Consider the following 21,055-nt stretch of genomic DNA (forward strand, 5'->3'; position numbering starts at 1 on the left):
AATATATATGCACCCAATATAGGAGCACCACAATATGTAAGACAAATGCTAACAAGTATGAAAGGGGAAATCAACAATAACACAATAATAGTGGGAGACTTTAATACCCCACTCACACCTATGGACAGATCAACTAAACAGAAAATTAACAAAGAAACGCAAACTTTAAATGATACATTAGATCAGTTAGACCTAATTGATATCTATAGGACATTTCACCCCAAAACAACGAATTTCACCTTTTTTTCAAGTGCTCATGGAACCTTCTCCAGGATAGATCACATCCTGGGCCATAAATCTAAACTTGATAAATTCAAAAAATCGAAATCATTCCAAGCATCTTTTCTGACCATAATGCATTAAGATTAGATCTCAATTACAGGAGAAAAACTATTAAAAATTCCAACATATGGAGGTTGAACAACACACTTCTGAATAACCAACAAATCACAGAAGAAATCAAAAAGAAATCAAAATATGCATAGAAACTAATGAAAATGAAAACACAACAACCCAAAACCTGTGGGACACTATAAAAGCAGTGCTAAGAGGAAAGTTCATAGCAATACATGCATACCTCAAGAAACAAGAAAAAGTCAAATAAATAACCTAACTCTACAACTAAAGCAACTAGAAAAGGAAGAGTTGGAGAACCCCAGAGTGAGTAGAAGGAAAGAAATCTTAAAAATTAGGGCAGAAATAAATGCAAAAGAAACAAAAGAGACCATAGCAAAAATCAACAAAGCCAAAAGCTGGTTCTTTGAAAGGATAAATAAAATTGACAAACCATTAGCCAGACTCATCAAGAAGCAAAGAGAGAAAAATCAAATCAATAAAATTAGAAATGAAAATGGAGAGATCACAACAGACAACACAGAAATACAAAGGATCATAAGAGACTACTATCAGCAGTTGTATGCCAATAAAATGGACAACGTGGAAGAAATGGACAAATTCTTAGAAAAGTACAATTTTCCAAAACTGAACCAGGAAGAAATCGAAAATCTTAACAGACCCATCACAAGCACGGAAATTGATACTGTAATCAGAAATCTTCCAGCAAACAAAAGCCCAGGTCCAGATGGCTTCACAGCTGAATTCTACCAAAAATTTCGAGAAGAGCTAACACCTATCCTACTCAAACTCTTCCAGAAAATTGCAGAGGAAGGTAAACTTCCAAACTCATTCTATGAGGCCACCATCACCCTAATACCAAAACCTGACAAAGATGTCACAAAAAAGAAAACTACAGGCCAATATCTCTGATGAACATAGATGCAAAAATCCTCAACAAAATTCTAGCAATTAGAATCCAACAACACATTAAAAGATCATACACCATGACCAAGTGGGCTTTATCCCAGGGATGCAAGGATTCTTCAATATCCGCAAATCAATCAATGTAATTCACCACATTAACAAATTGAAAATAAAAACCATATGATTATCTCAATAGATGCAGAGAAGGCCTTTGACAAAATTCAACATCCATTTATGATAAAAACTCTCCAGAAAGCAGGAATAGAAGGAACATACCTCAACATAATAAAAGCTATCTATGACAAACCCACAGCAAACATTATCCTCAATGGTGAAAAATTGAAAGCATTTCCCTAAAGTCAGGAACAAGACAAGGGTGTCCACTTTCACCGCTACTATTCAACATAGTTCTGGAAGTTTTGGCCACAGCAATCAGAGCAGAAAAAGAAATAAAAGGAATCCAAATTGGAAAAGAAGAAGTAAAACTCTCACTGTTTGCAGATGACATGATCCTCTACATGGAAAACCCTAAAGACTCCACCAGAAAATTACTAGAGCTAATCAATGAATATAGTAAAGTTGCAGGATATAAAATCAACACACAGAAATCCCTTGCATTCCTATACACTAATAATGAGAAAGTAGAAAAGAAATTAAGGAAACAATTCCATTCACCATTGCAACGAAAAGAATAAAATACTTAGGAATATATCTACCTAAAGAAACTAAAGACCTATATATAGAAAACTATAAAACACTGATGAAAGAAATCAAAGAGGACACTAATAGATGGAGAAATATACCATGTTCATGGATTGGAAGAATCAATATAGTGAAAATGAGTATACTACCCAAAGCAATTTACAAATTCAATGCAATCCCTATCAAGCTACCAGGCACATTTTTCACAGAACTAGAACAAATAATTTCAAGATTTGTATGGAAATACAAAAACCTCGAATAGCCAAAGCAATCTTGAGAAAGAAGAATGGAACTGGAGGAATCAACTTGCCTGACTTCAGGCTCTACTACAAAGCCACAGTCATCAAGACAGTATGGTACTGGCACAAAGACAGACATATAGATCAATGGAACAAAATAGAAAGCCCAGAGATAAATCCACACACATATGGACACCTTATCTTTGACAAAGGAGGCAAGAATATACAATGGAGTAAAGACAATCTCTTTAACAAGTGGTGCTGGGAAAACTGGTCAACCACTTGTAAAAGAATGAAACTAGATCACTTTCTAACACCGCACACAAAAATAAACTCAAAATGGATTAAAGATCTAAATGTAAGATCAGAAACTATAAAACTCCTAGAGGAGAACATAGGCAAAACACTCTCAGACATAAATCACAGCAGGATCCTCTATGATCCACCTCCCAGAATGCTGGAAATAAAAGCAAAAATAAACAAATGGGATCTAATTAAAATTAAAAGCTTCTGCACAACAAAGGAAAATATAAGCAAGGTGAAAAGACACCCTTCTGAATGGGAGAAAATAATAGCAAATGAAGCAACTGACAAACAACTAATCTCAAAAATATACAAGCAACTTCTGCAGCTCAACTCCAGAAAAATAAACGACCCAATCAAAAAATGGGCCAAAGAACTAAATAGACATTTCTCCAAAGAAGACATACGGATGGCTAACAAACACATGAAAAGATGCTCAACATCACTCATTATTAGAGAAATGCAAATCAAAACCACAATGAGGTACCACTTCACACCAGTCAGAATGGCTGCGATCCAAAAATCTGCAAGCAATAAATGCTGGAGAGGGTGTGGAGAAAAGGGAACCCTCCTACACTGTTGGTGGGAATGCAAACTAGTACAGCCACTATGGAGAACAGTGTGGAGATTCCTTAAAAATTGCAAATAGAACTACCTTATGACCCAGCAATCCCACTTCTGGGCATACACACCGAGGAAACCAGAATTGAAAGAGACACATGTACCCCAATGTTCATCGCAGCACTGTTTATAATAGCCAGGACATGGAAACAACCTAGATGTCCATCAGCAGATGAATGGATAAGAAAGCTGTGGTACATATACACAATGGAGTATTACTCAGCCGTTAAAAAGAATTCATTTGAATCAGTTCTGATGAGATGGATGAAACTGGAGCCGATTATACACAGTGAAGTAAACCAGAAAGAAAAACACCAATACAGTATACTAACACATATATATGGAATTTAGGAAGATGGCAATGACGACCCTGTATGCAAGACAGGGAAAGAGACACAGATGTGTATAACGGACTTTTGGACTCAGAGGGAGAGGGAGAGGGTGGGATGATTTGGGAGAATGACATTCTAACATGTATACTATCATGTGAATTGAATCGCCAGTCTATGTCTGACGCAGGATGCAGCATGCTTGGGGCTGGTGCATGGGGATGACCCAGAGGGATGTTGTGGGGAGGGAGGTGGGAGGGGGGTTCATGTTTGGGAATGCATGTAAGAATTAAAGATTTTAAAATTTTAAAAATAAAAAACTAAAAAAAAAAAAAAAAAAAAAAAGATGTGAATTCTTCCCGTTTATCCACAGATTTAATGGAATTCTAATCAGGTTTTTCTGTAGAATTTGACAAGCCAATTCTAAACTTCACACGGAAACGCAAAGAACCTAAAAACTCCAAAACAACTTTGAAAAATAATTGATTTCAAGACTTACTGTAAAGCTACAATAATCAACACAGTGTGATACTGGAAAAACAAACAAACCCAAATCAATCAATGCAACAGCAAAGTAGAAAAGAAAGTCCAGAAATAGATTCACAGATACATGCTCAACTGATTGCACTCTTCTCATAACCTTTGAGAGATCACAAAATAGCACTCATCCACTAATCTTTGTCTCCATTCTTTCCTCACTGTGTTTATTTCTGATTATGCCTCATGGATTTCATTTCTGAGACCCTTGAACTCTCATAACATTTTCCCAGTTATGGTAAAATATTTGGATCATGAGAGAGCATTTCCCTGAATATTTGTGAAATCTTTTTTCCTAAAACCTAGGGCACATTTCTGGTATTTCCCCTCCCAAAGTAAAACAAACCTTAAAATGACAAGCATGGCTGATGACCTGTTACTTCTCCAGCGACTATTCTACCCACTGAGAGACAAAATCAAGTATGATAAGTCACGGATCTGTCGGTGCACTCTGAGGCGAATGATACTTAGATTGAAAGGTTATCCGTTTCTGTGCTACTCTGTCTCCATGAATTTAAAACTGCAATATGGTCCTTTGAAAACCTCCAATATCATTAAGAATCTAAGATTTACAACCAGAAAAGACTTGATGCCTAAAACATTTTTTCAGAATACCCTGGCAAACCTTTCCTCATTCCCAAGAAACCCTCACAGGACCAAAAACTCTGGGTATGACATTTAAATCATTTTTGAACAAATTCCAAAGGAAAAAGGTTTTACTTTACCGGATTCAATTTAATTTGAAGTACACTCTCTCCAACTCTGTAGTATCTCGGTCAGAATAAGCCAACTTTAGGAACAGGTATGGTCATCTCTGAACCATCTTTGACCCCAAATTTCATTCAAATGCTCTCTTATAGAGTTTTGTAATATTCTCTAGGAATCATGCCTTTAAGACGAGATGCTAGACATTAGCTTAGATTACTGCTACCACCCTCTCTCTATTTATGTTTCTTTTACCTTTAATAAGCTGCTAAGATTGACAAGTACTCAACAAGTGTAATCTGGCATGGATTTAATGGCTTTTACGTACAGGTACATATGGCCAGAGAATCTGGGGTCCAGAGACAAACTTTTCCCACTTTCAAAGTTATCTTGGGCTAGTCCTGGGGACAACAGAAGTATTCTGACAAAACTCCAGACTCCAAGTGGACAAAATCCCCATTGTTCTGGTGCCTCTACAGGGCAAAACAGAAGCTGAAGTCACTCTTACTAAGAATGAATTAAGCCATCAATTGTGGACTTTCTGAGGAAACAGAACTAGAGTGAAGATTACCCAGAGAAAGGGCTCAGCCACGAGATCAAAGGAACAGGGATAGAATAAGCCTGGGGAAGAGTATACAGGAGTATTTGAAGACTCTGATTTTAAACGAGGGTATTAAAGTAGGGGATCCAGTTTATCAGACATTTGGGACTTGGGAACTTTACAGCTAACAGATCCACCCTCAGATGCTGAGAACTAGAATCAGGTAAACACTAGAGATTGGGTTTAACATAGGACAGATAAACTGGCATAGGATGAAGCCCTGGGCATTGAAATTGTTTAAACTTCCAAGTGATTCTATGGGTACTGAAGGTTGGGGACCATGGAGTTTATGAGAATAATATAACCATTTCCTTCATATTATCAACAAGTCAGATAACTTAAAATACAAATTTAAGTAGTTAAAACACTTAAACACTAGGTCAAATATCTCAATTCTTACATTTCGTGTTCTAAACAAATTCTGATACTCTTGAAAGGAAGAAAAAATTTTAGACCGAACATATGATTACAACCTGAAAGCAGTTTTCCCTCACTACAAAGACCAGGACAGTAAGACCTGGGCAGTGCAGGAGGATGCTAAGCACCAACAGTCAGTCTTTTATACAGTGAAGATCAATTTTATAGACCATCTCTTGCTCAGCACAGAGTCTGATACTATATTTGTGTAATCAGTAATTATTAAAGTATCTAAAGGTAAATTACATTGAACTTAATATTTAAAACCCCATTTACAGAGGGGCAAAATTTATAATGTTTGTGAAACAAAGCAACTTTGAAATAACATTTTTACCATAACAAATTAAAAGCTTTATGATAAAAATTATAATGGAATCTGAATCTCAATTTTTAAAGCACTATGATAGTAATTCATTTGGCAGATCACATCTATGCTGGGAGCCAGCACGGGCCATCCCACCCATGACAAGGTCATGTGGAACAGAACTGTTAAGCAAGGCTGCAGGACTTGAGGGGCTCCCTAGACCGGCTCGAGCATCTACCCCCAAAACAGAATCTGTCTGTCCTACTATTTTGTGCCTTTCACCAACTCTTCTGACATTAACAGGGGCTATCCTTGACCACCTTTCTCTGGAGAAAATCAACTTAGGGCTCTAGCTAATAAGTCTCCTGGACATGAGAGGAATATTTCAAATCAAACCCCCCTCTCTTAGCATTCTAGCTTGCTTGGCAAGTCTATCCAGACTCTTGCAGCTACACATATGATTATTCACAGCCTCCCAACAGGAAGCCTAAAACATAGAGCCTTTCAAACAGTTAAAAGTTATTAGAGTAGTGCTGGTGTAGGATTTCATTATAGGGCCAAAGCTTGTTGCTAAGTTCCCATATCTCTTATCCACTGTGCAACTGGGAGTGCATTAGTTAACATAGTTGGAATGTAAGAAAAACAAGTGTAGCCTTGAATTTACCCACATCAGATCTTTGAGCTAATTGGTTCTTTCTTGTAACTCACTGCACCTTTACTCTGTGAGAAATGTAACTCTGTTTGGCATTTTCTGAGGCTGACATAGATTAGAAACATAAAGAAAAAACATTTCAAGGGAAAATAAGTTTTCTGGTTGAGTAGCCTTTATCAAAAGAGGGTCATAAAATGTCCACAGGCCTCCAAGGCCAGAAGATAATGTACACAACATTGTCTATGGGAAAGGTTTGCAGAAAAAATCCTGGTTTCGATAAAGACAAAACAGATGTAATGTTTGGGGTGACTCTGTATGACTTTGCATCTTTCATTTTCCTCTGTACAAGTAAAGGTATAAAAGACCCTTTTGAAAATAAAAAAAGGGGCCTCGCTCGAAGAAGCTTGGTCACCCAATGTTTTTCTTTTTTTCTCTCTCTTACTTTCTTTTCCAGGCTGATCCCTTGGAGTAAGGAGGCTCCCTGAGTTCACTTATCTGCGTGGGTTTCTAAGACCTGAACAGGAAGACGTTCTACGTCTTCACTCCCTCGGGAGACCGGGAGGGCACCTGTGGCCTCCATGAACAGGGCAAACTCCTTGTCTCGGAGTTTTATTGGCTTTCTATGTAAAACAAGGAATATCAGCCTCTTTCTCTCCTCTATTTTCTTATCTACAACATTCTTTCCTTACCTCCCTCTAAATCATTCTTTTCGCCGATGCCGTCACACTTCGGATACCCTGGATCCAAGCCGGGGCAGGACCCCAGCACCTCTAAGTAACTTGACTCTCTCTATAATTTCTGATGGCCTAGAACTACTATAAAGCAAATTATTTTCCAGTTCTCAATGTTACTAATTCTTTTACCCTTTCCTAACCATTATCAGCATCTGTGACTTGCAAAAACAAAATACAAACCAAAAAAAGCTTCCAATTTTGAAGCAATCTGCAAAATATTCCTAAATGAAAATTATTAAAGATTTAATAAAAACATATGTGCACAGTATCTCTGAAAAACTTGGACTGTAAAACAACCAATCATCTGGACTTTTCTGAGACCACTCAATAATTCCCACATGATAGAAAGAAACCCAAAACAAGGTTAAAATTCAGACAGAGATACAGGTTCCAGCTGCAGTTCTGCCACTGAATCTAAATGACGTTAAGCGTTATCTTACCTCTCTGAAAAACAGTAACCACCTTGCAACTTGTGTGTGCATGTGTGTGTACATGTCTGCACAAGTGTACACTGAGCCCGAAGTCTACTCTAGGCCTAAAATTCTGCTTCTAATAAAATGATTAACAACTGGAAGAATCGAGAGACTGTGAGTTACCTCTATAAAGCACCAGTATTCCTGTGCTTTCGTTTTAATATATTTTAAAAATTTACAACATTTCAAACTTTGTGATAACGTGTAAGATATAAAATAGGATTTTAATATTTATAGCATGTAAGTTATCAATATTAATATAAATGCTTTCGTGAGGTTCTAAAATTAGTAGTTACCAAAAAAAAAAAAAAGTCACAGTCTTCACTTCACCAGTGCCCTCAACGATCACCTTAAAACACCCATGTTTCTTCTGTGTCATCATCCTTCCTCTGCAATACACTCACCAGTTTCCCTCATTTCTAATAAACAGTGTTCTCTTTTGTCTTACTTTAAAGTTGACCTTTCACTTCATTGGTTGACAAAATCAAGAAAAATTTTCTTTACCTAACTTTCCAGGACTGAGTAGGGACTGGCTGCAAATAGTAAAAGGCAGCTGTTATACTTAAGGTACCTCCTAGTTTAGAGGTACCCTGGACAGACAGTAGACCTTATATTACAATGCTTATCAGTCAGTCAGTCAGTTCAGTCGTGTCCGACTCTTTGTGACCCCATGGACTGCAGCACGCCAGGCCTCCCTGTCCATCACCAATATACTCTCAGTTTAAAAGTAAGATTCGAGCAGCTCACCATTGTTCCAAAAGGAATGGCTCTTGAAGCATGGTAATAAATGGCTATGAAATTGATGAAGAAGGCAGTGCCACACACCATAGCAGGGATAAGGAATGCACCAATGAACATCTGCTTTATCCATCTCCTTCCTGAAAGAAAAGGGAAACTGTAACAATCAGAGAAGCCAGGTAGACAGATATGCATCAGTGTTTGAAAGGTGGCTATTTCTCTTATGAAGTTCCAGCTCTTTTCTAGCATTCTCTTTTCCTACACTTTCAATGTAGGAAATGGACATAATCAGATCTCCTCAGGACACTGTCAATCAGAAAAGAACCGTTAGGTTACTCTTGGTAAAATCTGATACTCCTAGGCTCAAGTCTGAACTCTGCCAACTTTCAAGAACAAGTGTAGTAAAGTAAGTTTGGTTGGGTGTTCTTCACTTGCAATCAGACTAAAAGTGAATTTATGTTCAATTTCCTGTTTTGAGTAACCTGTTTCTGCTGTGGAGACTTTTCTAGAGACCATAAACTGTACAGCTCTTAGCCTAACTAGTTTTCAGATCAAATTCAAAGCAGGCATTACCTCAGGCATCCTTACTTCCTCAGGATGGTAGATCTGCGTGCTAAGACTCATTTCCCATATCCAGAGGGAGAACAGAGAAACTGAACAGCTAAAAAAAAGTCAGGAATCTGCAATGATACTCCAGGCAATCCAAAGAATTATCTCTGTTTACAGTTAGACCACATTAAGTCTGACAGGACCAATTTTCTTTAAAAGTCATAGTAAACCAGGATATCCTGGGGGAATTTTAAATAATCCTGTGCTCTGAGCTCCTCTAGCCTACTAAAAGAAGGGCAGGATCCTCTAATGCTGACACTGCTTAGGAAGGGCTGGGAAAATCACAGTAGGAAGTCTCCATCCTGAGGAATAGAATTCTAACATCTTTCAACAACCTTTCCTTCACAAACTGAAACATGCAAGTCTGCTACTTTGTATATCACTTTTCTGACCCCAGCCAATGACAGGGAAAACCAAGGAGCTTAAAGACCGTAAATGCCATCACAGAAAGAAACACCACAAGGCAGAAACCTCGCATCATACATGAACACCCATCCTTTTCAGGTCACAACAGTAAAGAAGCAAGGGGGTATTTCAGATGAAGCTCCTTTAGCAAAAGATTGTGACAGAAAATCTTTCCACAGGATCCTTTGATAAGTATTTAAGGGTCAACAGAAATCAACAGCTTTCCTTCCTATTATCCTCCCACTGCCCAGACATATATCCATAAACCATGACACATGCCTTTATGCTCAGCTGTAAAGCTGCAGAGTCTATGAGGAAGCCTCCTGTGGAGCACTGCTAGGGAACCAGACACCTCAAAGCGAAATAATCACTTAAGTACACTCTCTCCCACAGCTTCCTTAGGCCTAACTTCACAGTGGACAATGGAGATAACCTACTAATTATTCATAATTTTAGGAAATAAAATGTAAGGATTCCATAAAAAGCAGATGAGAACATGTAATAGGTTCAGTGGAGATTATGTGAAACTGGATAACAAACGACTTTATAACAGCTACACTGTGCATTTTAAACGCCATATACCTCACAGTGAAATATTAGCATCTGTAATTAAAAACACAAACAGTAACTCAGAAATTACCTCCTTGTCTAGCATACAGACTTCCTCCAAAATAACCATTCACTGGAGATGTAGCAGCGTAGACAAATATGGCTGTACTAAGCATCGACCCCCTCCTAAAAAGGCAAAACAGCATATATGATAAACTAAGACCAATGATTTAAAGACACTATCATACAGTCTATCACGTTAACATCAGTTTAATATCAAAGACTAATATCACTGATATTATGCTAATATCAAATTTAGCAGTAACAGAAAAAATGTATTCCTGGACTGCAGCGGACCTCAAAAGGTTGCCCAGTGAATGAATTTCTAGTTAAAATTGCATGTAAACGGTAACAGACTGATCCTACTTTTTTTAAATTTGAAGTTAAATTTCATAATATTCCTAACAAACATTTCACATTTCTTTGGCAAACAGACTAGAAGCTGGCACTGAAACTGTTTCCCAACCTTGTGAACCAATCACATCACACGGCAAAGAATACTCATCTGTCAAGAAAATTAATTAGGATATTTCTCTTTATAGATTAGCTGCTTAAGAGTCTTGCCTGCTGACAGAAATAAAATGGAAGTACTGTAACCTATATTACTACTATTACTTTAAATGGTATAGTACTGAGACTTCTATTTAGTTTCCCTTATACTGTTAAAATTGTTTTTAAAAATCCATAGGTCTACAAATCAACATTAACTCAGATCAATAATTTCTAACCTCTTCTTCCAGTAATGCTATCTAGGCAATTCAGATCAACTCTCCTACTGAACAAAACTGGACAAAAATATGTTAAATGCCTAACTGCAAAGAGAAATATTAAAATGATAAAATGACAGCATCATCTGTCATAATATAGAAATGTACTTAACTAAATATAAAGACCATTTCTGAAACTCACCACAACTAGGAAGGTAAAAATCTATAGACAGAACATATAGCCTTGTTAATTTGAGTTAAAGAATACTCTTTTAAACACAGCTTACAAGAATATCACACTAATATGTGCTCTGGAAGGATATACAACTTTCAAAAATTAACCATCTTCTGGATAATAATTATTACATTCCATTGTCTGTCTACGTAGACTTACAGAGGCATCATACAGTTTTGAAACATGTACCACTTTTTTGCTCAAACAGGTAAGCTCAATTTCTTAAAGTAATGTGTATGTTAGAACACTTATAATACTCAATGACATAAATATATAGCTAAAAAGTAAACGTGGCAGCAATATGTTTGTTTCTCATGTTTAAAAGATTGTGGGTCTCTCAGAGTTAATCAGTTTGAAAAGCCAAATTTGGTTTTTCAAGAATACAATTAAACACTGCAAGTACTAACTTTTTTTTCCAGACTATCATTAAAAAACTGATCATTTTGCTTATTCCCGGGCGTGTGGACTCTGACACAGACACTGACAGAGCTCAGGCTGCTGTCATGTGACTAAGAGTCCAAAATGACTAGGGAGTTAAATTTGCAATCCCCAGAGAGATTTCCACTAAGTGGAAGTGTGAGAATAAGCTACAGTTTCAAAAATCAGATATACCCTTGCACCATTTGTTCGTAAATATCTTATGGGCATTTTTCACCCAAAATAGACCATTTTCATTTACAACGAAGAAATCTACTGAAGTATAGAACCATCCTTGCTCATCTCTCTAAAACTGGGGGTGGGGGGAGAGAGGGTGATATCTAAGTAGCCACTTTACCTACACTTGCCATCCCACCACTGCAGAGCATTTTACCAGACTTACTCATACCTTCTCAAATACCATGCTTTCTCCAGGGTCAATATCACACTAATTGGCACATCCACCCTGATGCTGATCTTCTATCTATCTAAGTATTTTCTTCTTCCCTGATTGCCACAATCATCACTGAACAAAGTAATTTTCACAGGTTACACATTTATCTGCTTTTTATCCTCTAGAATCCTTGAGATATCGACTCCTGGAGTGAGTCTTACAAATTTTACATGCAAGTTTTTTTCATTTTCTCGTCACTATGCATTTTAATTACCTCTATCTTCATATCTAGAGCACTGAAAGTTAAGAGACAAGTTCTGGAGTCAGAGTGAAAGCGGTGAGTGTCAGTTGCTCAGTCGTGTCTGACTATTAGCAACCCCATGGACTGTAGTCCGCCAGGCTCCTCTGTCCATAGGATTTTCCAGACAGTAATACTGGAGTGGGTTGCCATTTCCTTCTTCAGGGGATCTTCCTGACCAAGGGATTGAACCTGGGTCTCCCACATTGCAGGCAGACTTTTATCATCTAAGCTATCAGGGAAGAGTATCGAGGTTCAAATCTCATCTTACTAACACATCTTACTAATAGTTGTGTTATCTTACTCAAATTACTCAACCTCCCTGAGCTTCACCTTTCTCATCTGCAGGCTAAAGATAATACTAGTCCCTTCAGAGGGCTGATGTGAGGATTAAATGAGCTAATGAGCATAAAGCTACTAAGATGGAACCTCAGTAAGGTTAGTCACTTTGATCTCATAATAATATTCATAGGTGTAGTACTTATCATGTAAGTGATCAAGTATGTTCACTTCAAATGGTAGAAAAACCACTGATAACAATGACAGGCTTAAATAACAATGCATGCTGCTGCTGCTAAGTCGCTTCAGTCGTGTCTGACTCTGTGCAACCCCACAGACAGCAGCCTATCAGGCTCCCCCATCCCTGGGATTCTCCAGGCAAGAACACTGGAGTGGGTTGCCATTTCTTTTTCCAATGCATGAAAGTGAAAAGTGAAAATGAAGTTGCTCAGTCGTGTCCGATTCTCAGTAACCTCATGGACTGCAGCCTACTTGCCTGCTAATAAGCATCTATTAGGTGTGGTTTCTTATTTCTATAAGCTGAAGGTCCATAAGCAGAACAGCTTCAGCATTAAAAAATGAACTGCCAACATTGAAATATTAACATTTGAGAAAGAACAAAGCAAAAATTTTGATTCTAGGACAGGTTGCATGTGTGTGTGCTAAGTCGCTTCAGTCATGTCTGACTCTGCGCGACCCTATGGACTGCAGCCTGCAGGCTCCTCTGTCCACGGGATTCTCTAGGCAAGGGTACTGGAGTGGGTTGTCACTTCCTCCTCCAGGAGATCTTCCCAACCCAGGGATCAAACCTGTGTCTCTATGTCTACCTACACTGGCAGGCAGGTTCTTTACCACTAGCACCATCTGGGAAACCCCTAGCAGAGGTTACCCACTACTAAATTCTAACACTGTGACTATACAGTCAGCGTCAATTCCATAGTGATGAATTTAATCCAGTATTTAATGTGAAGGATGATGTAGTCTCATGTAGGAAGGGGCTTCACAGATGGCACTAGTGATAAAGAATCTGCCTACCAGTGCAGCTTTTCTTGAATTTGAGATTTAGTTTACTTGAAATATATTATATCTTAAAATTAGAACTACCTACAAAACACTGAAGTTTAGGTTTTGGCCAGTTATTTTAAGGTTTATGTGGTAACTAAAGTACAAAGGTTATATTAAAGAAATATAACAAACTACAGAGAAATACCTTCGTCAATTAATACATCATTCATTTCAGTTCAATAAGCACTGACTGAGAAACTTGAATACACAAAGTTCTTTAGGTACTCAAAGAATGCAAAGATAAGACCCAGTCTCTACTCTCAAAGAACTTACTGACCAGTGCAAGGAACAATAATGTAGAGTTAAACATTTAATATGTAACTAACGAGCCATGCTTTCAGCAACAATTTGTCACTTGTCCACCAAATGCCAGGCATATATAAGCAAGCACCATCAGGAACTGAAATAGAGGTATGAAATGTAACAGCAGACAAGTATCATTCTGACTGAGGACTTCATAGGGCGGCATCTACACCCCAGGCTCAGAGTGTTTTTGCTTTGTTGAGGTCATGGCTCTCTGAGCACAAGGTTATAGGACTACTCAATAAAGACTTAAGATCTCCATGAATGTACAACTTTTTCTTAGGATCCAAAGGCCTCACATTAAAAATATCTTCCAACTGGTTTTGTCTTCAAAGGAACAGTGTACCAGAAACCATGTAAAGACAGAATAAAGGAAAAACCATGCAATTATTTTTCTAACCTCATGTGCCTTTCCACCACTCTTTTTAGTGTTAGTGTTATTTATAATGCTTTCTTCTATATTCTGTAGAGCTCCAAGTTTCGGAGGCAAATATGAAGTACTAACTCAGTAAATGGGTAATCCTTGAGTGCTTCTTAGGAAGACCTAATTGGACCTTCAGCTTTCATAGAACTCTTGATTTGTAATTCTGCTCATACCTCTAATGAAAAATAATCTTTATAACCAAACAAAGTATTCAGTAAGGTTAGTAATTTTAGAAGATAACAGGAAAGTATACTTATTATAGCTGCAGAATACTGTTCATTATCTGTTTGCAATAATGGCACTTATGCTTTTAAAATTCTAAGATAATTAGAATCAGCAGATATTTAATGTGATTGACTTAAAGGTTCAATTATTAAAACTATTCAAGAACAATGAAAAAGTAATAAAGTTATAAACATATGAACTTACTCTGTATACAAATCTTCTATCATGGCAACAATAATAACAATGAGAGATACAGCAAATATCTGACATCCAGAACCAATGAGAGAGGAAAATATCAGTGGGTGACTTGATGGTCTAAATACATCTCCGTGCACCTGCTTCCATCCATATTCATCTCCAAGGTCTCTATCCTATATATATATATATATATATATGTTGAGAGAAAAGAAAATAATCCAGAATGAAATTAAAATACATAAAATAGCTTAAAAAATTACAACTACAGTTGTAAGTTCCCTCCCTACAAATTCAGAGCTATTAAAAGTTTCAAAATATCAAAAAGACATTTCAAATTTAAAATAATTTCTGCCTTAATAACTTATTATGTTATAAAGTGTGATATTACTGAAATTCAGAAAGGTGGCTCCTGGCTGTACTCAGAAAATCTCAAAGAATGGAAAAAGAAAAGGTCTAGGAACAAAAAGAAATGGTAACACAGGGAGAAAAGCCCAGCGGCTCTCTGAACATTACCTTCAGATGCTATTCTTGACATTACATCATGACTATGGCTCATGTATGACCAGGGCCCAGGTGGAGCGCAAAAGAGAAGATTAAAACCAGTACTAGATGCCCTAGCAATGCAGAAATGCCCCTTATAGCCTGGAGCCTAAGAAAATACACGGGGAATATATCGAATAGTTAAATAACTATCAGTCAGTTCAGTCGCTCAGTCATGTCCTACTCCTTGCGACCCCATGGATGGCAGCATGCCAGGCTTCCCTGTCCATCACCAACTCCCAGAGTTTGCTCAAATTCATCTCCATTGAGTCAGTGATGCCATTCAACCATCTCATCCTGTCGTCCCCTTCTCCTTCTGCCTTCAATCTTTCCCAGCATCAGGGTCTTTTCCAGTGAGTCAGTTTTTCACATCAGGTGGCCAAATTACTGAAGTTTCAGCTTCAGCATCAGTCCTTCCAGTGAATATTCAGGACTGATTTCCTCTAGGATGGACTGGTTGGATTTCCTTGCAGTCCAAGGGACTCTCAAGAGTCTTCTCTAATACCACAGTTAAAAACATCAATTCTTTGGCATTCAGCTTTCTTTATGGGCCAACTCTAAAGCCATACATGACTACTGGAAAAACCAGGGCTTTGACTAGACGAACTTTTGTTGGCAGAGTAATGTCTCTGCTTTTTAATATGCTGTCTATAGTGCTTTTTTAAACAAAACATTCAATTATGCCTTTTCAACCTGAGTAAGCAAATATCTAAAACAGAGTTTCTTAAGAAATATCAATCAGACCCTCAAGATAATCTCTGGGTTTCTTTCGGTGGCAGCAGGGGAGGGGGAATGGTCTGGGTCAGCTATATTTGAGAGGCAGCAAATATTTCACGTTTTCATACTGTTCATGGGGTTCTCAGGCAAGAATACTGCAGTGGTTTGCCATTCCCTTCTTCAGTGGACCGTGTTTTGTCAACAACTGAACTGAACTGAAATAGTTCATCTATCCTCTGATATTTCATAAGACACATATGCATATTAAAGTTTTTATTTAACTGTTTTCCAAGCTTATTTAATGATGGAACATATCTACACAGAATATTCATTAACAACTGAATCACTCTGCTGTACATTTGATACTAACACAACACTGTAAATTAACTATACTTCAGTTTTAAAAAAGGGGGGAAAAAAAAAAAGATTAGCCATTAACATTCCCTGATGATCAGGACACTGCGCTTTCACTGTCAAGGGCATGGGTTCAACCCCTTGCCGAGGAACTAAGATCCCACAAGTTGTGCAGTGTGGTCAAAAGAATTAACAAACAAACCAAAAAAACCATACTTTTTGCTAATTTACAACACTGTTCTATAATTTAGTAAAAATAATTTCAAAAGCAAACCTCTGAACCATCTGAACTAAATGTAAATCAATCTTTCCACTCACTCTTAATTTTATGCAACATTTCGCAGCATTAGAATGATACCAATACAAGTCGACAACCTCCTAGCTGCAATTCTGAAATCAAAAGCTCTGAAAAGTGAGTCTGTTTCACAAGCTTGACATATCCTTCTCTGTTGGCAAATCTCAAGACTGATCTAACAAGAGATTACTTACACTGTTTATTTTATTCATCCCACTTAGGATGAACATTCATATGTTTTACTGAAAACACATTAATGTATTTGATTATAGGACATTTAATCAGGGCACTTAAAAACATTAAAACATCTGATTGGAGTTTATATCTTTCTAAAGCCTGAAAATTCTGAATTCTAAAGATCAGCTGATCTCAGGATTATAAACCCAGTTCCAACATTCAGAAACACTTGAGTTAAATTGTTTTGTAAATACAATGTATTAATAAAATGTTTGCTTACCATGTCATCCATTTCTTCTTCTTTACTATACCGGGCATAATCTTTTCTTAAAGTTCTCATTAAAATCATTGAAACTAAGCCCACCAAGAAGATAACCATCATGAAGGAGTTGAAAATTGAAAACCAGTGAATCTAGAATAACAGAAAATAAAGTATTACTTACATGAAATACCAGTTACAAAATTCATAGGTTTCATGACGACAATAGAATGCTTATGCAAAAGAAAAAAAAAAAAAACAGAAAAATCTTCTAAAACTTTTACATGAAAATCCAAAATTAAAATACACTAGAGAAGAGTAATCAAAGAGATTGGCTTTCTTTCCAGTAAGCTTCAGATGCATTAAAAGTATGATACTGTATATATAGATTATCACAATCAAAGTGTACAAATGAAGTACAATTTGGCCACACTGAGTATGCTATTCAGTATTACAGAGAAAGAACATGGGTTTTGGAATCAAAACACAGTTCAAACACAAGCCCTGACCCCAGCTTTCCTTCATCAAAAATGAAGGAAATGATACTATATCATAAGTGATTTGTATATTTTAATATATATGTAAGCCACATGTCACCATTGTCTGGCACAGGTCGGTGAATACTCAATAAATATTAGTTCCCTTCCCTCTAACTGAGCAACAACCTGAAAACCTTATCAAAATGATAAGACTAAACCATCATAGTTGGGTGCCATGGACTTAAGCCACCTTCCTATCCACAGAACAGAGAACTCTTAGGTATTCCATAGTTTCTCAACGTCCCCAAGGCTCTTGACTTTGATTCCACCCATACATTTGTAAAAAAATTATGTTCAGATGCAGCACATATGACTTCAACTATGTCTGTGGCACTGTCCAAGAATTTCTCTACATTTTAATTCCCAAAAATTCTTCCTTAGGGATAGTTTCAAAACTTCTCTTCTCTCTCATTTCATTTTTCCCCCTTCCTCTCCACTCCCAAGCCATCACCTCTCATCTGACAGCTCTAGTGGCCTCCTAGGTGATGACCTTTATGTTTGGCCTTTCCCCTTCCTCTCAGTCTATCCTGTAACAGCTAATCCAGTATATCTTTCTGAAACATCATGTTCATATATCACTTCTCTAAAACTTACAGTGACATTCCCTATTTTTTCACATATCAAAGAGAAAGTGTTAGTCACTCAGTTGTGTCCAACTCTGCGACTCCATGGATGGTAGCCCACTAGGCTCCTCCATCCATGGGATTTTCCATCCAAGAATACTGGAATGGGTTACCATTTCCTTCTCCAGGGTATCTTCCTGACTTCAGGGATTGAACCCAAGTCTCCTGCATTGCAGGCAGACTCTTTACCTTCTAAGCCACCAAGGTAGCTTGCATATCAAACCTAACCTATTCACATATAAAGTTTCTCACAAAAGTATCTCTTAAGATTTATAAATGCACTGTATAATAATAGGTTTTTACAAAGATTTGTTTCTGCTACTCTGGAAATTAATGACCCAGAAAAGGACAAGAGAGAAAAAAATTATACATACATATATATGTGTATATATATACACACACACACACACCTCATAGCTTTTTTCAATTTATCAAATTTTTGAATAGAAGTTTTATATAGTTACTATTTGGTAGTAAGAAAGATATGCCCCCAAATGTTAAAATTTCTAGCAAAGCTCTCTATTTTCTAATCAAAGATGCAAACTTTAATACCTATTATAATGTACTACTAATAACCTGACATTTTATAGTATCCCTTTATCCCCCAAATTATAAAATGTTGTATGATTCTGAAGTTATTAACCAAGGGAAATATTTCTTTAAAACAATAAAGAAACGAGATGTCACACAGCAGTGACTGACCCTCTGAACTGCTGCCTCCAGCACCCTCTAGTGTTGCCAGCCCTAAAAGTAGCACTCCAGGTTTACCACAAACATTAGAACAGTGGAGATTAATATAACCACCAGTGCTGCTTCTTCTTGAGCACCTGCTATCGAAGGTTTTATACCAGAGGTTTTATAAACATAGTCAAATGGAGTTTCACAACAGCTCTGCAGGGTAGTATAACCCTCGCTTCACTGTTGAAACAAAGCTAAAGAACTGAGTCCTCTCACCAAGGTTACAGTAAATGACAGAGACTGGGTTTACATGCAGTTGGAGCTCCTAAGTCTGTGCTTGTAAGTCACTGTATAACAAACAATCCCGATGCTTCCCAGTAGGTCCCATCCACTCCTGCCTACTCAAGGGAAAAGGCTCATTAATTCTTCCCCATCTTCTGCATCGTCAGTTTTGTATTCTTTACGGAACCCCATCAACATACAAACATGTTTTCCTTACATTTCAAAAAACAAAACAAAAAACACCCCAACTCCCTCCTGGTCCCATCTTTCCTGCTGACTACTGCACCATTTCTTCACTCCCATTAATAGCCAGACTTGTTGCCTCCAATTACTCTCCCTTCATTCTCTCTTACACCAGCTCTGTTGAGACTGTGCCCCACTACTATACCAAACTTGTTCTTTGTCAAGTTCACTGATGACTCCAGATGAATCCACAGTTACTGTCAGTACTCATCTTACTGGCCCACCAGCAACAATCCAGAACTAACCTTTCTATCAGAAAATGACAGACTTCCTTCTCCTGGCTTTCAGGATGCCACACAATTCTTTTTCACACCATACAAGAATCTCTTCAGAGCGCTGAGCTGGTTTTCCACTTTTCTCTCTAAATTTACACTACTGCCCCCAGGGCTCAGTCCTTAGTGCTCTTCTATTCCTGTACACTCTTTCCTGGCAACTGCATTTGGTCTCACAGCTTTAAATACTACTTATATGCCAACAACCACAAGACTTCTATCTCTAGCCCCGGCCTCTCTTCTGAACTCCATTTGACAGATCCAACTAGCTGCTCATTATCTCCATCTGGATGTCTTGAAGACACTTCAAAACCACCGTGTCCCAAACTGTACTCTGATCTTCCGCTGCAACTCTCCAAACACAGTTTCTTTGGCCCACAGACAGCCGCTCCACTTTAACAGGTGCTCAGGCCCCTCTGAGCTCACATCTGAACTCAGCATTATAGTTAAACCTTTGAGACTCACACCCCTCACACTGTGCCCTATAGATGGCAATTGCTCACTGTGTGACTGACTGAAGCACATACTGAATGTCCTCAAGTACACAATTTACCCACCCTGTGTTGAAAAAAGGATGGATCAAGATATTTGTCAAATCGATCTTCAAATTTTACATCTGATTTTTTCCATTTTACCTGAAAAAAAAAATTTGAATATCAAGGACAGTAAACAATACTGAGCAAAATTTGAAGATTTATACTCTAAGAATAAGAAATTTAAGAAATGGTAGAAAGTTACTACCAATCCGAGAAGTTGAAATATATGATTAAAAAAACTACCTAACTTCCCTTTCTGTGTATTAACAAAACTTATGACTTTACTTAGAGTGATCATTTCAGTTTTCAAGGATTATTAACTGTTAAATTCTCTGACCTCATAACTGTGGTAATAACTAAATAAAATAAATTAAGAATCTGAACATCTTTGTCTTTAGATTGCATTAGTTTTATTACAAAGATTCTGTTTCTTCATAAATACAGCTATGTAAACATTATTTGTACTAGGTACATATGCACAAAGGTTGAAAAACTTTCAAAACTATCTAATAGCAATGGACTCATTCTAGTTACCAGGAAAAGAAACTCACAAAGAGAGAGGCTACCTACATCAGATTTCTCTTCTTTCCATTACTTTTAATCCTAATAGAACAGAATTAACTTGACAGCTACAAAGGGCTATTACTCTGCAAGAGCATCTTATTCCATCTGATAAAGCAAAATATGGTAAACTACTCATCCAGAAATTTTCAACATAGCATCATCTCTTAATCTGCAACAGTAAAAAGGAAAGATA

The 21,055-nt window shown here is 37.3% G+C and overlaps 1 protein-coding gene across 1 annotated transcript in view; it reads right to left on the reverse strand.

The window, feature by feature from the left end:
- TM9SF3 (transmembrane 9 superfamily member 3) overlaps positions 1-21,055 on the reverse strand; it is a 69,555-nt gene that overhangs the window by 23,530 nt on the left and 24,970 nt on the right. Inside the window, exons 5-9 of the mRNA XM_027960457.3 lie at positions 20,320-20,397; positions 17,147-17,278; positions 14,790-14,956; positions 10,270-10,364; positions 8,625-8,755 (exon numbers count right to left, since the gene is read on the reverse strand). Coding sequence (XP_027816258.2) covers positions 8,625-8,755; positions 10,270-10,364; positions 14,790-14,956; positions 17,147-17,278; positions 20,320-20,397 — 603 coding nt within the window. The remainder of the gene's footprint in view (positions 1-8,624; positions 8,756-10,269; positions 10,365-14,789; positions 14,957-17,146; positions 17,279-20,319; positions 20,398-21,055) is intronic.

Source organism: Ovis aries, chromosome 22 (assembly GCF_016772045.2).
Source record: "Ovis aries strain OAR_USU_Benz2616 breed Rambouillet chromosome 22, ARS-UI_Ramb_v3.0, whole genome shotgun sequence".
Classification (NCBI taxonomy): Eukaryota; Metazoa; Chordata; class Mammalia; order Artiodactyla; family Bovidae; genus Ovis; species Ovis aries.